Source organism: Papio anubis, chromosome 7, assembly GCF_008728515.1.
Source record: "Papio anubis isolate 15944 chromosome 7, Panubis1.0, whole genome shotgun sequence".
In the NCBI taxonomy this organism is placed as follows: Eukaryota; Metazoa; Chordata; class Mammalia; order Primates; family Cercopithecidae; genus Papio; species Papio anubis.
In genome coordinates, this window is record NC_044982.1 from 46,451,326 (window position 1) to 46,465,847 (window position 14,522).

The window sequence follows — 14,522 nt, forward strand, 5'->3', positions numbered from 1 at the left end:
AGACGGGCGGATCACGAGGTCAGGAGATCGAGACCATCCTGGCTAACACGGTGAAACCCCGTCTCTACTAAAAAAATACAAAAAACTAGCCGGGCGAGATGGGGGGCGCCTGTAGTCCCAGCTACTCGGGAGGCTGAGGCAGGAGAATGGCGTAAACCCGGGAGGCGGAGCTTACAGTGAGCTGAGATCCGGCCACTGCACTCCAGCCTGGGGGACAGAGCCAGACTCTGTCAAAAAAATAAAAATAAAAAAAAAAAAGGGTGATTTCCTCACCCAGCTTTTCCTAATGTTAACATTTTATATAGCAATGATTGAAACTAAGCAATTAACAATTATACTGTTAACAAATCTATAGACTTTATTTGAATTTCAACAGTTTTCCCACTAATACCCTTTTTCTGGTTCAAGATCCAGTCCAAGATCTTGTGTATTATACTTAGTTGTCATGTTTCTTAGTTTCTTCCAATATGACTTCCTCAGTCCTTATCATGCAATGCCCTTGATCCTTTTAGAGACTTATTGGCCAATTATATTGTAGAATGTCTCTTAGTTTTGGTTTGTCTGATATTTTCTCATGATCAGATCATTCTCATTCTCATGATCATGTGGTATTTTTGGCAGGAATACTACAGAATGATTTTGTGCCCTTATCAGCGCATCATATCAGGATATTGATATATCTTATTTTTGGTGATATTAAATTTGATCTCTTGGTTAAGGTGTTTATCAGTTTTTTCCACTGCACAGTTACTATATTTTCTATTTGTAATTAAAAAGTATCTTGTAGGGAAATTCTTAAGAGACCATGCAAATACCCTGTTTATACTGTCATCTACTAATTTTAGTATCCATAGATGATTCTTAACCACAGCAATTATTACTTTGGTGTTTTTCATAGTCATCAATATTCTTTACATGTTTATTGAATGCAGAAGAAAATTATGTTCATAAAAAACATCTATAAATGTGAACTTGAGGAAATTCTTTTGATCAGTAGGGTTAAAGATACAGCCAAGAAGTTCTGTGAAAGTTACAGGGAAAAATGTGTTTAAATGTTAAATTATTTGTGGCATTTAACTTCAGTTGAGAAGAGCACAGTTATATAATCCAGCTATCTCTATTTATTTGTGGGGTATGATTCTTGATGGGACCAAAGAACTCCGGTGTTCTAATCCCACTCTTCTCTTTGTTCAGAATAAATCTTCTTGTCCCATAGCCAGGTATAGGGAGTGCTATCTAAGCAACGATAAACTAGAACTCTCTCAATCCCAGTTGTTTTGTTTTGCTTTGCTTTTTTATGAAACTAAAAATATAGCTCCCACAATTCAAGTCTGTTTCCATGTTGCACATCACAACTCTAACCTGTCGTTAACATCTTGCTGTAAAAGAAAGAGGTGTCAGGTGTCTAGGCCTAAACCAGAAGACTAATGGATTATAAAAGAAAACAATTAGACATTTCAGTTTTACATTGCTAGTTTTTCCATTTTAATTTAAAATATAATTCCCCAGTATCATACATTTGTATCATATAGGTTTTGTATGTACAAGGGTATCAGCAGGAAACAAGTGGCGGAGTCAAATGGGGCCATTGAGGAGTTTAGTGAAGGGACTAGACTACTTCAAAAGTGTGGATAGAATTAAGGAAACAGACCAGGATTAGTGAAGCATTTTATTTTTTATTTTTTGAGACAGAGTCTCGCTCTGTCACCTGGCTAATTTTTGTATTTTTGGTAGAGTTGGGGTTTCATGTTTGCCAGGCCATTCTCGAACGCCTGGCCTCAAGTGACACGCCTGCCTTGGCCTCCTAAAGTGCTGAGATTACAGCTGTGAGCCACCATGCCCTGACAGGTGAAGCATCTGAACTTGCAATGCCTGTAGGCCTGAAGGTGTAAGAGAGAGTTCACCAGAACCAAGATACTTTAGGAAAGCCCAATAGAAGCTAGAGTTCTTGTAGAATACAGCTGCTACTAAAGCCCAAATCTCACTCTTTTACTGTTCAATCTACTTCTAGTGTCTTGATTGGCTACAGCCAACTGCCAGCTACAGGGACAAATGACCCTAAGTGATGTTGTCCTTAAAGGTGAGTCTTTAGAGTCACCGAGCAGGAGGAGAAAGGTGGAGAGTAGATCTGGAAGGACAAATGGAGGCTATCTAGCAAATTGTATTTCAGAAAAAGTGCAGTTGATTATATTTCTGGCTGTAGTTTTTCTTATGTCTGGCCTCCTTCATTGAGGTTATGTGACATGTTTCTGAAGACTTTTTCATTCTTTGTTTTATGTTATCTTTTTTTGTGATGGAATCTTGCTCTGTCTTGCCCAGGCTGGAGTGCAGTGGCTCGATCTCGGCTCACTGCAACCTCCACCTCCTGAGCTAGCAATTCTCCTGCCTCAGCTTCCTGAGTAGCTGGGATTACAGGTGCCTACCCACCACAATGCCCAGCTAATTTTTGTATTTTTAGTAGAGATGGGGTTTTGCCATATTGGCCAGGCTAGTCTGGAACTCCTCAAGTGATCTGCCCGCCTTGGCCTCTTGAAGTGCTGGGATTACAGGCCTGAGTCATGGCGCCCGGCCCATAATTGAACTATTAAAGGATGACAATTATGTGACTGACATTCTCATAGTTATACTTCTTGTGAGTTAACAACTGCCCAGTGTGTTAGCATTAACACATGTTTGGGCTTTAGTTTTATTGTATCATTTCAATGTATAGAGTTTAGCATGTTTCCATAAATATAATCATATCTTCATTCAAAACATAATTTAACAATATAGTAATGGCTCCATTAATATTGGAATCTTCAACTAACTAAAAAAGTTATTTCAGCATCATAATAATTGAAGGGACACACAAAAAAAGTACGTATAAGGGAATTTGGCCTTAAGCAACTGCCAAGGTTATAGCAGAAGTTCAGAACACATTCTATACACTATAAATCATTGAAAATAAAATTTTGTTTAATGTATTCTATTTGTTAAAGCAGGAAAATACATCAATGCATTTAAGAACAATTTCCCCAAAATGTATAAAATAAGCCTGATTGATTACAGCTAATTAAAAAATTAAACCATTTTATCTATTTGTACATTTGCACCTTTGCCACTAAACCTAAACTAGCCTTTTTTTTTTTCCTAAATGGCAGGAAGTTTCATATAGTGTACTGATTGCTATAGACTAGAATATTAAGTTGTTACAACTACGTGATATCTACATGTATTTCTACTTCCATGTATATATATGTTTGTAAAATTCACATATTTATACTGTGCTGTTTAAAAACCCCAATTGTGGCAGTGTAAATACTGCTTTGTTGCTAATCATGGCTTAATACCTAAAACAGAACAGAGTCCTTCACAAGGTAACCAGGGAAATATGCCAATTTTGACTTCATTGCCATCCTATTGAATGACTGTATTCATTCTCTTTAGATTTAAAGCTCCCCATTCAACACTCTTTATAGAATTCCAGCTTGCTTTTTCACCTACCTTTTAACAGTTTAACATAGATGGCTGGATCAAGTCCATTGTTCCAATTGTATGAACCTTAAAAAGCTCTGCAGTATTTTACTCTTTCCATTGTATCTGGCTTCCCTGAGTGCTCTGCTCACTGCATTTTACTCGTACTCTGATTTCTAAACCCATTTATGCCTGAGTCTTTCTGAAGACATTTGTTTGTCTGGGAGCTCAAATTGACTTATCCCCATTCTATTTCCTTAACTAAAAATGCACCATTAAGGTTGATTGAACTCTTTTAAAGCACTTCATATAAAATCAAAGGCCATAGGAAAGTAGGCTACCAGTGTTTGTAAATACCTGTTTTAAACCAAATTGATAGGGGAATAAGAAATAATTAGAAACTTTAAAATGTTTTTTATATATATATATATATATATATTTTTTTTTTTTGCTGATTAGTCTTTTTTGGTTGTTCTTTGAGAGACACACTTGTAAAACATTCTGAGAGGGAAGGGAGAGGAAGAGCTATGCTATAATTAAAGATGGAAGAAATAGTAGAGCCAAACCACTAAAATTACTGAAAACATTTTCTAGAAAAAATAATGTTCTACAATAAGCAAGAAGAAAAACGTGCAGCTCTTGATTAAAATCTACAGCTTTTAAATCACTCCAACCCCACTGGAAACAAACAAATGAAAATCATATCACCATATCTTTTTTCTATTTAAACTATAGTCATTGTTATTTTTGTGGTTCACAACAATAGTAAGATTATCACTAATTCTTTTCCTATTTATAATGTTTAAAATTAACTGCTGGTATAAAATATTTTTAAACATTTAGAAGTCAATTACAATTATAAAATTAAAAACCAAATGAAAATATAGAATGCTATTTATTAAAAATTCTTCGCATCCATTTCTATTTTAATGTTTGATCAAAATGTAACTATTTTGAAAAGACAGACTATGTTATCTCAATGGATTTTTATTCAGAGCATGTAGAAATACTGTTATTTTAAATATTAGAAAAAATCTGTTCTAATTTAAAATTTAGCATTTCAGAATCTATGGAATCTTATATGGAAAATGACAGTGTTGATAAACTCGCTTTTTGATTTACCTAAAAGAGCATATAGTTGAGGTAGTGCTTAATAAAATATAAAAGATAAATAATTTGACTTCAGCTAACTAATACCTTCAAAGCTACTTCTAAGTTCCTTTGAATACACTATTCTATTTTTATATTACATTGTATGTCTTTGCTATTAAATCATTCATTTTATCTTAATTTTTAGGAAAAATCATTACCAAAACAAAAATCTTAAGATAAAAGTGCATAAATTAAGTCTGGGAAATATCTTTTGAGTAGTTTACAAAACAATTTTATTCACAATGGAAAGAAAAACAGTAATAGTAGAATGGTATAATTTATATATTTGTAATATAAAAACTTGTAGAAATAATATTACTAATAAAATAGCTGTGGTATTTCTTACTGACCTAGTAGTTCTAAAAGGCAACTGACAATTTAAATCACAATTCAGCACAGGTTTTTCTTCAAAACTACTTCAATAATGGAGAAGGGAGAAAAATGTAGACAAATGAACAAGTAGTTAGCACTTGCAGGTGGTCTAGAAGCTCTAAGTTTTATAACAAGGCATCAGAAAAACCAGCCAGTTTCTAGCCTGTAACCAAAATGATTTGGTTAGCTTCACTGAATAACCAAAGGAATTTGGCCATAAGTGCTTGCTTCTACTAATATAATATTATAATAATCTTACCTCCCTTTATGTAAGTAATATTTAATTGAAGCCAAGAGCCTAGAACATGACTAAGAGTGAGACGTAATGTTTTAAAACATTAAACACTTTTCATAATGTACGATAGCTTATAAAAAGTGAAATGCTTTGGGAGGCCGAGACGGGCGGATCACGAGGTCAGGAGATCGAGACCATCCTGGCTAACACGGTGAAACCCCGTCTCTATTAAGAAATACAAAAAACTAGCCGGGCGAGGTGGCGGGCGCCTGTAGTCCCAGCTACTCGGGAGGCTGAGGCTGGAGAATGGCGTGAACCCGGGAGGCGGAGCTTGCAGTGAGCTGAGATCCGGCCACTGCACTCCAGCCTGGGCGACAAAGCGAGACTCCGTCTCAAAAAAAAAAAAAAAAAAAAAAGAGTGAAATGGCATGTTACTTAAATATAAGGGTTATTTGTAAACTAGTCAGGAGTGCCTGCAAACACACGTACATAATGCACACTGGATATTCTAGGCAAAAATATATTTACAATCAGTTAATTTTGTGTCAATAGTCAGAAAAATCTAAGACTAGAAAAATTAGAAGTAAATGGCCGGGCATGGTGGCTCATGCCTATAATCCCAGCGCTTTTCGGGAGCCGAGGTAGGAGGATTGCATGAAGCCAGGAGTTTGAGACCAGCCTGGGCAACATAGTGAGACCCCATCTGTATAAAACATTTTTTAAAAAGAGAAGTAAATAATAAAGTTCATATTGGACAATTAATCGTGGTTAATTTTATGTATAGAAATCAGACTAATTTGACACTGTCTATATTCAGTTCAGCTTTGGAGGCTTCTAATCTATAAAGTGCCTTAATTTCTAGATTACCAGGTTGTTTGTGGAATTGTCTTTAATGAAAACAAGTTATATAATCATACATTTGACTACTTGCAAAATAAATCAAGACATTTGCTGGGAGCAAAGACATAATAACTTTACTAGATAAATTATACATTTTATCTAAGTGAAATACCTTGATGAATAGTTTACAGTCTTTTACGGTTTCTTTTTCTTTTTTTTTTTTTTTTTTGAGATGGAGTCTCGCTCTGTCATCCAGGCTGGAGTGCAGTGGTGCCATCTCAGCTCACTGCAATCTGTGCCTCCCTGGTTCAAGCAATTCTCCTGCCTTAGCTTCCTAAGTAGCTGGGATTACAGGTGTGTGCCATCATTCCAAGTTAATTTTTGTATTTTTCGTAGAGATGGGACTTTGCCTTGTTGGCCAGGCTGGTCTTGAACTCCTGACCTCAGGTGATACGCCCGCCTTGGCCTCCCAAAGTGCTGGGATTACAGGCGTGAGCCACTGCACCTGACATGGTGGTATAATCCCAGCTACTCAGAAATTTAGATGAATTTTCTTTTTTTTTTGAGATGGAGTCTCGCTCAATTCGTCTGCCTCAGCTTCCCTAGTAGCTGGGACTACAGGCACGCACCACCACGCCTGGCTAATTTTTGTATTTTTAGTAGAGATGGGGTTTCACCATATTGGCCAGGCTGATCTTGAACTTCTGATTTTGTGATCTGCCTGCCTGCCTCGGCCTCCCAAAGTGTGGGATTACAGGTGTGAGCCACCACACCTGGCTCAGATGAAATTTAATTAACAATTTATAAGAATTATAAATAGCTCAAAATTTAACAATGTGTACATAAAAATCACATGAAGATCTCAAATATATTAAAAGTCCATAGGAAATATAGCTAAGAGAAAATATGCCAAAATGGTAAGTGAATACAGTGTAAGTTATGTTTTTTCTGCTTTATGTATTTCTATTCTGAACATTTTTCTGCAGTGAAAGCTATTACATTTATTTTCCCACTTAGTTATTTTAAGACACTTTCCATTATAAAAGTAACATATTTTCAGCATTTAATGTATATGTAATCATAAAAGAAAAAAACAGATGTGCCAATTTAGTAATAAATAGTGAAGAGTAGACTGTCACAACACTAATGAAAGCAGTTGTCAAAACTAAAGGGCAACAAAGACATCTTCTGGACATCTTAAGAACTGCACAGTTGTTTTTAAACAAAAGATCCTATTTCCATCTAAGTGTAATAGTTGTTTAAAAACCACACATTACGAAGAGCAAAATCAATCTGTAATTAGGTTTGAAATTTTAAATATTACATGATTAAATTATAGACATACAACATTTAAAAAATAAAAATACAAAATTGTTGCATAGATATTGGAATTATATCATCTCCAAAATACCTTTAAAACTATTTCCAGACAGACTATAAAGTCTACATATTTTAGTTAAAGTAATTTATTTTCGTGTAAGAAAAGTATAAAATATTATGAAACTACATGTACTGTTGAACCAATAACTTTAACATTTTAAATAGAATACTTCATGAATCATGGAGCTCATTTACATCAAAATATGACTGGCAATTTGGTTATCAATTTAAATAACTGTAACGAGCAAATTCATAACCACATTTGATTAATTTGTGGTATGTCCTAGTACTATGCAATGTAATAGTTTAGAAAAGTTCTTTTTGGTGAAATATAATTATCGAAGGTCATATTTTTAAATGTGTCCACTCAGTTTGGATACGTGTTCTCTTCAACCTGAAACTACTTGTAAAATTATATCACTGTAGGTGTAATTAGTGATTTGTATATGAAATCAGGCTCTTTTTTTATTCTTAGAGCATGAAGGACTTGTTGCACCCATAGTTAGCCACATTTAGAAACTACTATTGATGCCCACAATTTGCATCTCTAAACAGTTTTGAGGGCAGATCTGGTTTGAGGGTATTTTTTAAAAAAAATACAGTCCTAAAAACCAATCTGTAGTTCAACTAGCAAAACTCATCTTGCTTTAGTAATAGTTGCGTTTGGTAAGAAATGTGCTTTAGTTTTATGTAATCTCAAATGAATAGATACTCTACAAATGAAAGTATGCCTATTTCCTAAAGTTATCTTTTCTTAGTATCTTCCTATGACATGCCATAATGACGTTTCATGACTAAATGTTTCTAATACCAGAACTAAGCATTCAGTTCTCTGGACTTTGTTTCATGTCACTTTTATCTTTTCAGATTGTTGTCTGATGTAATAGTTCATGATTTTTATGATATAGAAATTTAAACAAATAACTGAAGATAACCATAAAGAAAGTTTAAGAGAGGTGATATTAAATCAAGTTCATGAAGGGTAATAGATTATCTTCATATGGAACTGAAGTGCTTCAGTAACTTAAGTAACATGATTATCTTTTTTTTCTTTTTTTAACTGACCACTGTCAGCTAGTTTTTGTACAACTACTAAACAGTTAAGTTTCTTGGTGTATGCTCATTTCTCTTTAGGCAGTTACATTCGATTTGATCTTGGAAAGTTGCTCCCAGAAGTTCTGCAAGAAGTAAGATTTAATTAGTCGAATAGTGGTGACTTAATTTTGTAATGGATCAGCTAACTTAAGGTAATTCTGCAATAAATAATTTCTGTATTTTAGATGTGTGCAATTTCAAAAAGATAAAATGATCCCAGTGGTGGCTCACGCCTGTAATCCCAGCACTTTGGGAGACTGAGGCAGGTGGATCACCTGAGGTCTGGAGTTCAAGACCAGCCTGGACAACATGGTGAAACCCTGTCTCTACTAAAAATGGCCGGGCATGGCGGCACATGCCTGTAATCCCGGCTACTCAGGAGGCTGAGGCAGGAGAATTGCTTGAACCCAAGAGGTGGAGGTTGCAGTGAGCCAAGATTGTGCCATTGTACTCCAGCCTGGAAAACAAGAGTGAAACTCTGTCTCAAAACAAACAAACAAACAAACAAACTAACAAACAAAAACTGTGGACTCAGTGGGACATGGCTGATTACATCAGGAAGAGTCAGTGCAGCAAGAGCTAGATCTGCTGCTGGAGTAGGTCATTTTAACAGATGAGCAGGAGCATGGGTGCCAGGAAAATGGGGGACAGGTGGACTCTAAGAAGTCAAGTGTTGAGCAGAAGAGTGTATTCTTAATGAGAACTAGCAAGGTTCTTAGGCTTTGAGCTGGGCTCTAAGGCTAGATTCAGACTGGAGAAGGAGGCAAGTAGGAATTTTAAAGAAAAATTGGAAGAATTTACAAAATTCTTAGCCTTCACGATTTCAGAGAGTTGAATTTATCTGCTGTTTAAAGCGAACTGCTTTGCAAATTCGGTGAGCAGAGTTGGTAGAGGATACAATTAAAGTAGTTCCCATGTAGCTATTTCATTGTTCCCTCACTAGTGAGCACTAGTACTCTGAATTATTTGACCTTCATAGCCATTTCTCAGCCTTTTTCAATTATTATGTAAATACACCGGACTTTGGGAAAAGTTTGGTGAATGTGGTAATTAAGAAGCCTTATGCTATCTGACAGTTTTTTTCTAGTTCCCAGAGTAAATATATAAGAGTACATAACAATATTTCTTGTTTTTATACATGACTAGCAAATATGGAGAGTACTTTTTTAATGATAAGAAATATTAAGACACAGAGAAAATAGCTTTACCTTCTCTCATCTTGGTTGCTCTGGTATATTTGTGCAGTCGGAGATGCAATATTCTGATGTGATAAAACAGATGGAGAGATACCTATCCCTCTGAGTTGCTGGAAAGCTATTTCTGCATGGATGCTCCGAGGATTATTTGTCAGAATCCCAGCATTCTTGTTTTTTTTGTCTGAAATTAGAAATTAGAAATTTGAAAAATTAAAATTATGAAACAGTGGGAAACATTAACATAAGCATTAAGCAATATAGTTTGGTTGTCCTTCAGCTGAATATATGCTATACATGTTTCATAAAGTGAGTTTAAAATTTCAAATAAAAATATAGAATTAGGATGTATTTTTAGCACTTGATGTGGCTTAAATTTCTGTGAGGTAGTGAATCAGTTTGATTTTTCCTAGATAATATTTTAAACATATAAATATCCAGACCTGCATGCTATAATAAATGTGCAGATAAAGTGATTATACTTTTAAAAATTGGGGCAGCACAGTCAAAAAATAGGAAAGAGATTGCAGGACTTATTCAGCACATAACAAATCTTGAAGAAAGTAGCAGGCATACCTCGAAAATACTGTGGGTGTGGTTCCAGACCATTGCGATAAAGTGAGTCACATACATTTTTTTGGTTTCCCAGGACATACAAAAGTTATGTTTACAACTATAGTGTAGTCTATTAAGTGTGCAGAAGCATTATGTTTTAAAAAAACACTGTACATACCTTAATTTAAAAATACTTTATTGCTAAAAAATGCTAATGAACATGTGAACCTTCAGCGAGTTGTAATCTTTTTGCTGATGGAGGGTCTTGTCTCAGTGTTGTTGGCTGCTGACCAATCAGGGTGGTGGCTGCTGAAGGCTGGGATGACTGTGGCAATTTCTTAACATAATACAACAATGGAGTTTGCTGCATAGATCAAGTCTTCCCTTCATGAAAGATTTCTGTGTACAACGTGATGTTTGATAGCACTTTCCCCACAGCAGTTCTTTCAAAATTGGAGTCAGTTCTCTCAAACTCTGCCACTGCTCCATCAACTAAGTTTGTAATATTCTAAATCCTTTGTTGTCATTTCTACAGTGTTCACAGCATTTCACCAGGAGTAAATTCCATCTCAAGAAACCACTTTCTTTGCTCATCCATAAGAAGCAACTCCTCATCCATTCAAGTTTGATCATGAGATTGCAGCAATTCAGTCACATCTTCAGGCTCCACTTCTAGTTCTCTTGCTGTTTCCACACATCTGCAGTTACTTCCTTCACTGAAGTCCTGAACCCCTCAAAGTCATCCAAACTCTCATTAGGGTTGCTATTTTGACCTCCTCTCATGAATTAAAAATGTTTTTAATGGCGTCTAAAATGGTGAATCCTTTCCAGAAGGTCTTCAATTTACTTTGCCCATATCCATCAGAGGAATCACTATTTTATTTTGTTTTATTTTATTTTATTTTATTTTTTGAGACAGTCTTGCTCTGTCGCCCAGGCTGCAGTGCAGTGGCGCGATCTCGGCTCACTGCAAGCTCTGCCTTCTGGGTTCATGCCATTCTTCTGCCTCAGCCTCCCGAGTAGCTGGGACTACAGGCGCCCACCACCTCGCCTGGCTAATTTTTTTGTATTTTTAGTAGAGATGGGGTTTCACCGTGTTAGCCAGGATGGTCTCGATCTCCTGACCTTGTGATCTGCCTCGGTCTCCCAAAGTGCTGGGATTGCAAGCGTGAGCCACCACTCCTGGCCAGGAATCACTATCTATGGTAGTTAGAACAGCCTTACAAAATATATTTCTTAAATCATAATACTTGAAATTACTCCTTGATCCATTGGCTGCAGCATGGATGTTGTGTTAGCAGGCATGAAAACAACATTCATCTCTTTTTACTTCTCCATCAGAGTTAGTAGGTGACTAGGTGCATTGTCAGTGAGCAGTAGTCTTCAGAAAGCAATCTTTTTCTCAGTACTAGGTCTCCATAGTCAGCTAAAATACTTAGTAAACCATGCTGTAAACAGATGTGCTGTTATTCAAGCTTTGTACATTGATAGAGCATAGATTGATAGAGCATAGACACAGTAGATTTAACATAATTCTTAAGAGCCCTAGGAGTTTTACAATGGTTGAGCAATGGTTTATTTAAGTTGAGCAATGTATTCAACTTAAAGTCACCAGCTGCACTAGCCCCTAACAAGACAGTCAGACTGTCCTTTGAAGCTTTGAAGCCAGACATTGACTTCTCCTTTCTAGCTATGAAGGTCCTAGATGGCATCTTCTTCTGTAAAGCTGTTTCATTTACATTGAAAATCTCTTTTTTAGTGTAGCCACTTTCATCAATGATCCTAGCTAGATCTTCTGGATAACTTGCAGCCGCTTCTATATCAGCACTTGCTGCTTCACCTTACACTTTTATGTTGTCTGATACAATAGTTCATGATTCTTTCCTTAAACCTCATGAAGCAGCCTTTGCTAGCTTCAAACGTCTCTTCTGCAGCTTTCTCACCACTTTCAGCCTTCATAGACTTGAAGAGAGTTAGGGTCTCTGGATTAGGCTTTGGCTTAAGGGAATGTTGTGGCTGGTTGATATCTTATCCAGACCACTTTATCCATATAAGCAATAAGATTGTTTCAATCTCTTATCATCCATGTGTTCCTTTGAGTTGCATTTTTAATTTCCTTCAAGAATTTTTCCTTTGCATTCACAGCTTGGCTATCTATTTGATACAAAAGGCCTAACTTTCAACCTGTCTTGGCTTTCAACATGGCTTCCTCACTAAGCTTAATCATTTCTAGCTTTTGATTTAAAGTGAGAGATGTGAGATTCTTCCTTCCTTAGAGGTCATTATAGGGTTATTAATTGACTTAAAAAGATTACTGATCACAGATCACCATAACAAATATAATAATAATGAAAAAGTTTGAAATAGTAAGAGAATTACCAAAATATGATAAAGACACAAAGTGAGCACATGTTGTTGGAAACATGGCATCAATAGACTTGCTTGATGCAGGGTTGTCACAAACCTACAATTTGTAAAAAACTCAGTATCTGTGAAATGCAGTAAGACAAAGTATGCTTTTACCTGAGAAGTAAGTTAGTATCTGAGAAGTAAGTTATGAAGATGAATTCAGGGTTAAACTATTAAAAAATATAAAAAGATAATGACATTCCTGAAGATGACTTTGTTCTGTTAACGAGGTAATAACAATTTGATATGCCCAATTTTACTGTAGACAAAAGCGTAACAATCTTTGTTGTAGACAAAAGCATAACAATCTTCATTGTTATTAAAACTTGGAAGTCATAATGACATATAAGTATGAAAAATGAGACAAAATATAACATCTTAATGGAGTAAATTATGCTGGTTTGTTTTTCACTGGGTTTCTTTAAAAAACTTTAATCACATGGAACAATCTGCTATTTTTTATAGTAGGCTCTTAGATCATTTTATAATTATTGTGATGTTCAGTTTTATTGTCTAAGAGTGGTCTGAGGTCAAATGAGAAGTCAGAAGGAATGGAAGAGGTAAGCCCTCAGAGAAGGAGGAGTTACCCCCAATTTTGCCAAAATGATAACCAGAAAAGATGTGGAATTAGGGAACAGGCTTATTCTAAACTTGAACTAAAACTTATACAGCAGAATAAACCGCTTCCATGCTTGTTCTTTTAATATACTCCCTGTTTTAAAACTCCACCTCTTGAAGCTCTTCTCTAGTATTTGCTTAATGAATATTTTCTTATGATTTCAAGAGGAAAGTGAGATCTCTCTGCAAAATATCCTTTGTACCCCAGGATTCTGTTATGCTTTTACACCTCTGATTTCCACTTTTAGCAGGATGCACTAACGAACTGCTTTTAGTAGTTGTTTGCTCTGACATCCATGAAATGAAATAAAAGCTTTGGAAAGATATGTCAGGAAATAACTGTTCAAGTATCACAAAGTTCACATTGCAAGTAAGCAAATGTTTAGTCACAACATACTAGTAGCTGAGTACAAAAAAAGCTATAATAAAACTAAAAATAATAAAACTATAATCTCTGAAATCAAAATGGCCACAGGAAACTTGAACAAACATGCAATTTTAGGAAATGTAAGTGAAAAGGAATTTTAAGTAATATTAGAAATTAAAGTGATATTTTTATCTCAAATGAAGTGATTCTTTTACATTCTATCTGAAATTCTTTGTCAAAATACCTTCAACTTCAGGAGTTAAAGTGACATCAGATCCCAAGCAATGGCTGAATCCACTAGGCAGAATTACATTTGTTACCTTTATGGGAGGAGTTTTCACTTGGCCAAATGATCTGCCATCCATAGGACAGTGGGTAACAGGAATAAGCTACATAATAAAATAAAAGTTAATAACATCTCATCTCCAAAACTCAGATCAATAGGCTTAATCCTTATAATAAGTCCGAGTTGACAATCAACGTTTTTTTTAAGTCAGGAGCTACCTGCTTGCCTAAACTCAGAATTGGTACTAGGTAAAACCTGTAAAATCAGCAGAGCTTTTTGGGGAGTAAACCTCCCTCAGAACCTTGTGTTCTTTTTTTTTTTCAGACTGCATTGTACCATCATTAGAATCTAGTGCTTAACAGCAACTCGCCCTTTCCAAAGAGTCTTAACAAGGTAAGTATGGAACTAAGAACATAAGAATTAAAACTTCCCCATTGTAATGCTTTTTCTTTTTTTGTGTGAATAGAATTTCTGGAAGGTAAAAGTTGTTTTTCGAAATCTTTATGTTTTTCACATTACCTAATCAGATGACTTGCAGTTAATTAGTTTTCAGAACAAACAGTAAAT

General features: G+C 35.5%; 1 protein-coding gene across 8 annotated transcripts in view; it reads right to left on the bottom strand.

Moving 5' to 3' along the window:
• Nucleotides 1-7,330: 7,330 nt before the first annotated feature.
• The window catches only part of LRRC9 (leucine rich repeat containing 9), a 138,996-nt gene continuing 131,804 nt past the window's right edge, over nt 7,331-14,522 (bottom strand). For 6 of the 8 annotated variants that reach the window (XM_009211639.4, XM_009211635.4, XM_031669127.1 and 3 more), the window contains 3 exons: nt 13,914-14,058; nt 9,736-9,904; nt 7,331-8,610 (listed from right to left, as the gene is read on the bottom strand). In XM_009211639.4, the coding sequence (XP_009209903.1) occupies nt 8,571-8,610; nt 9,736-9,904; nt 13,914-14,058 (354 nt within the window). In that variant the 3' untranslated portion in view covers nt 7,331-8,570. Of the gene's footprint in view, nt 8,611-9,735; nt 9,905-13,913; nt 14,059-14,522 lie in introns of those variants that run through there. The other 2 variants (XM_031669130.1, XM_031669132.1) reach the window with 2 other exon arrangements.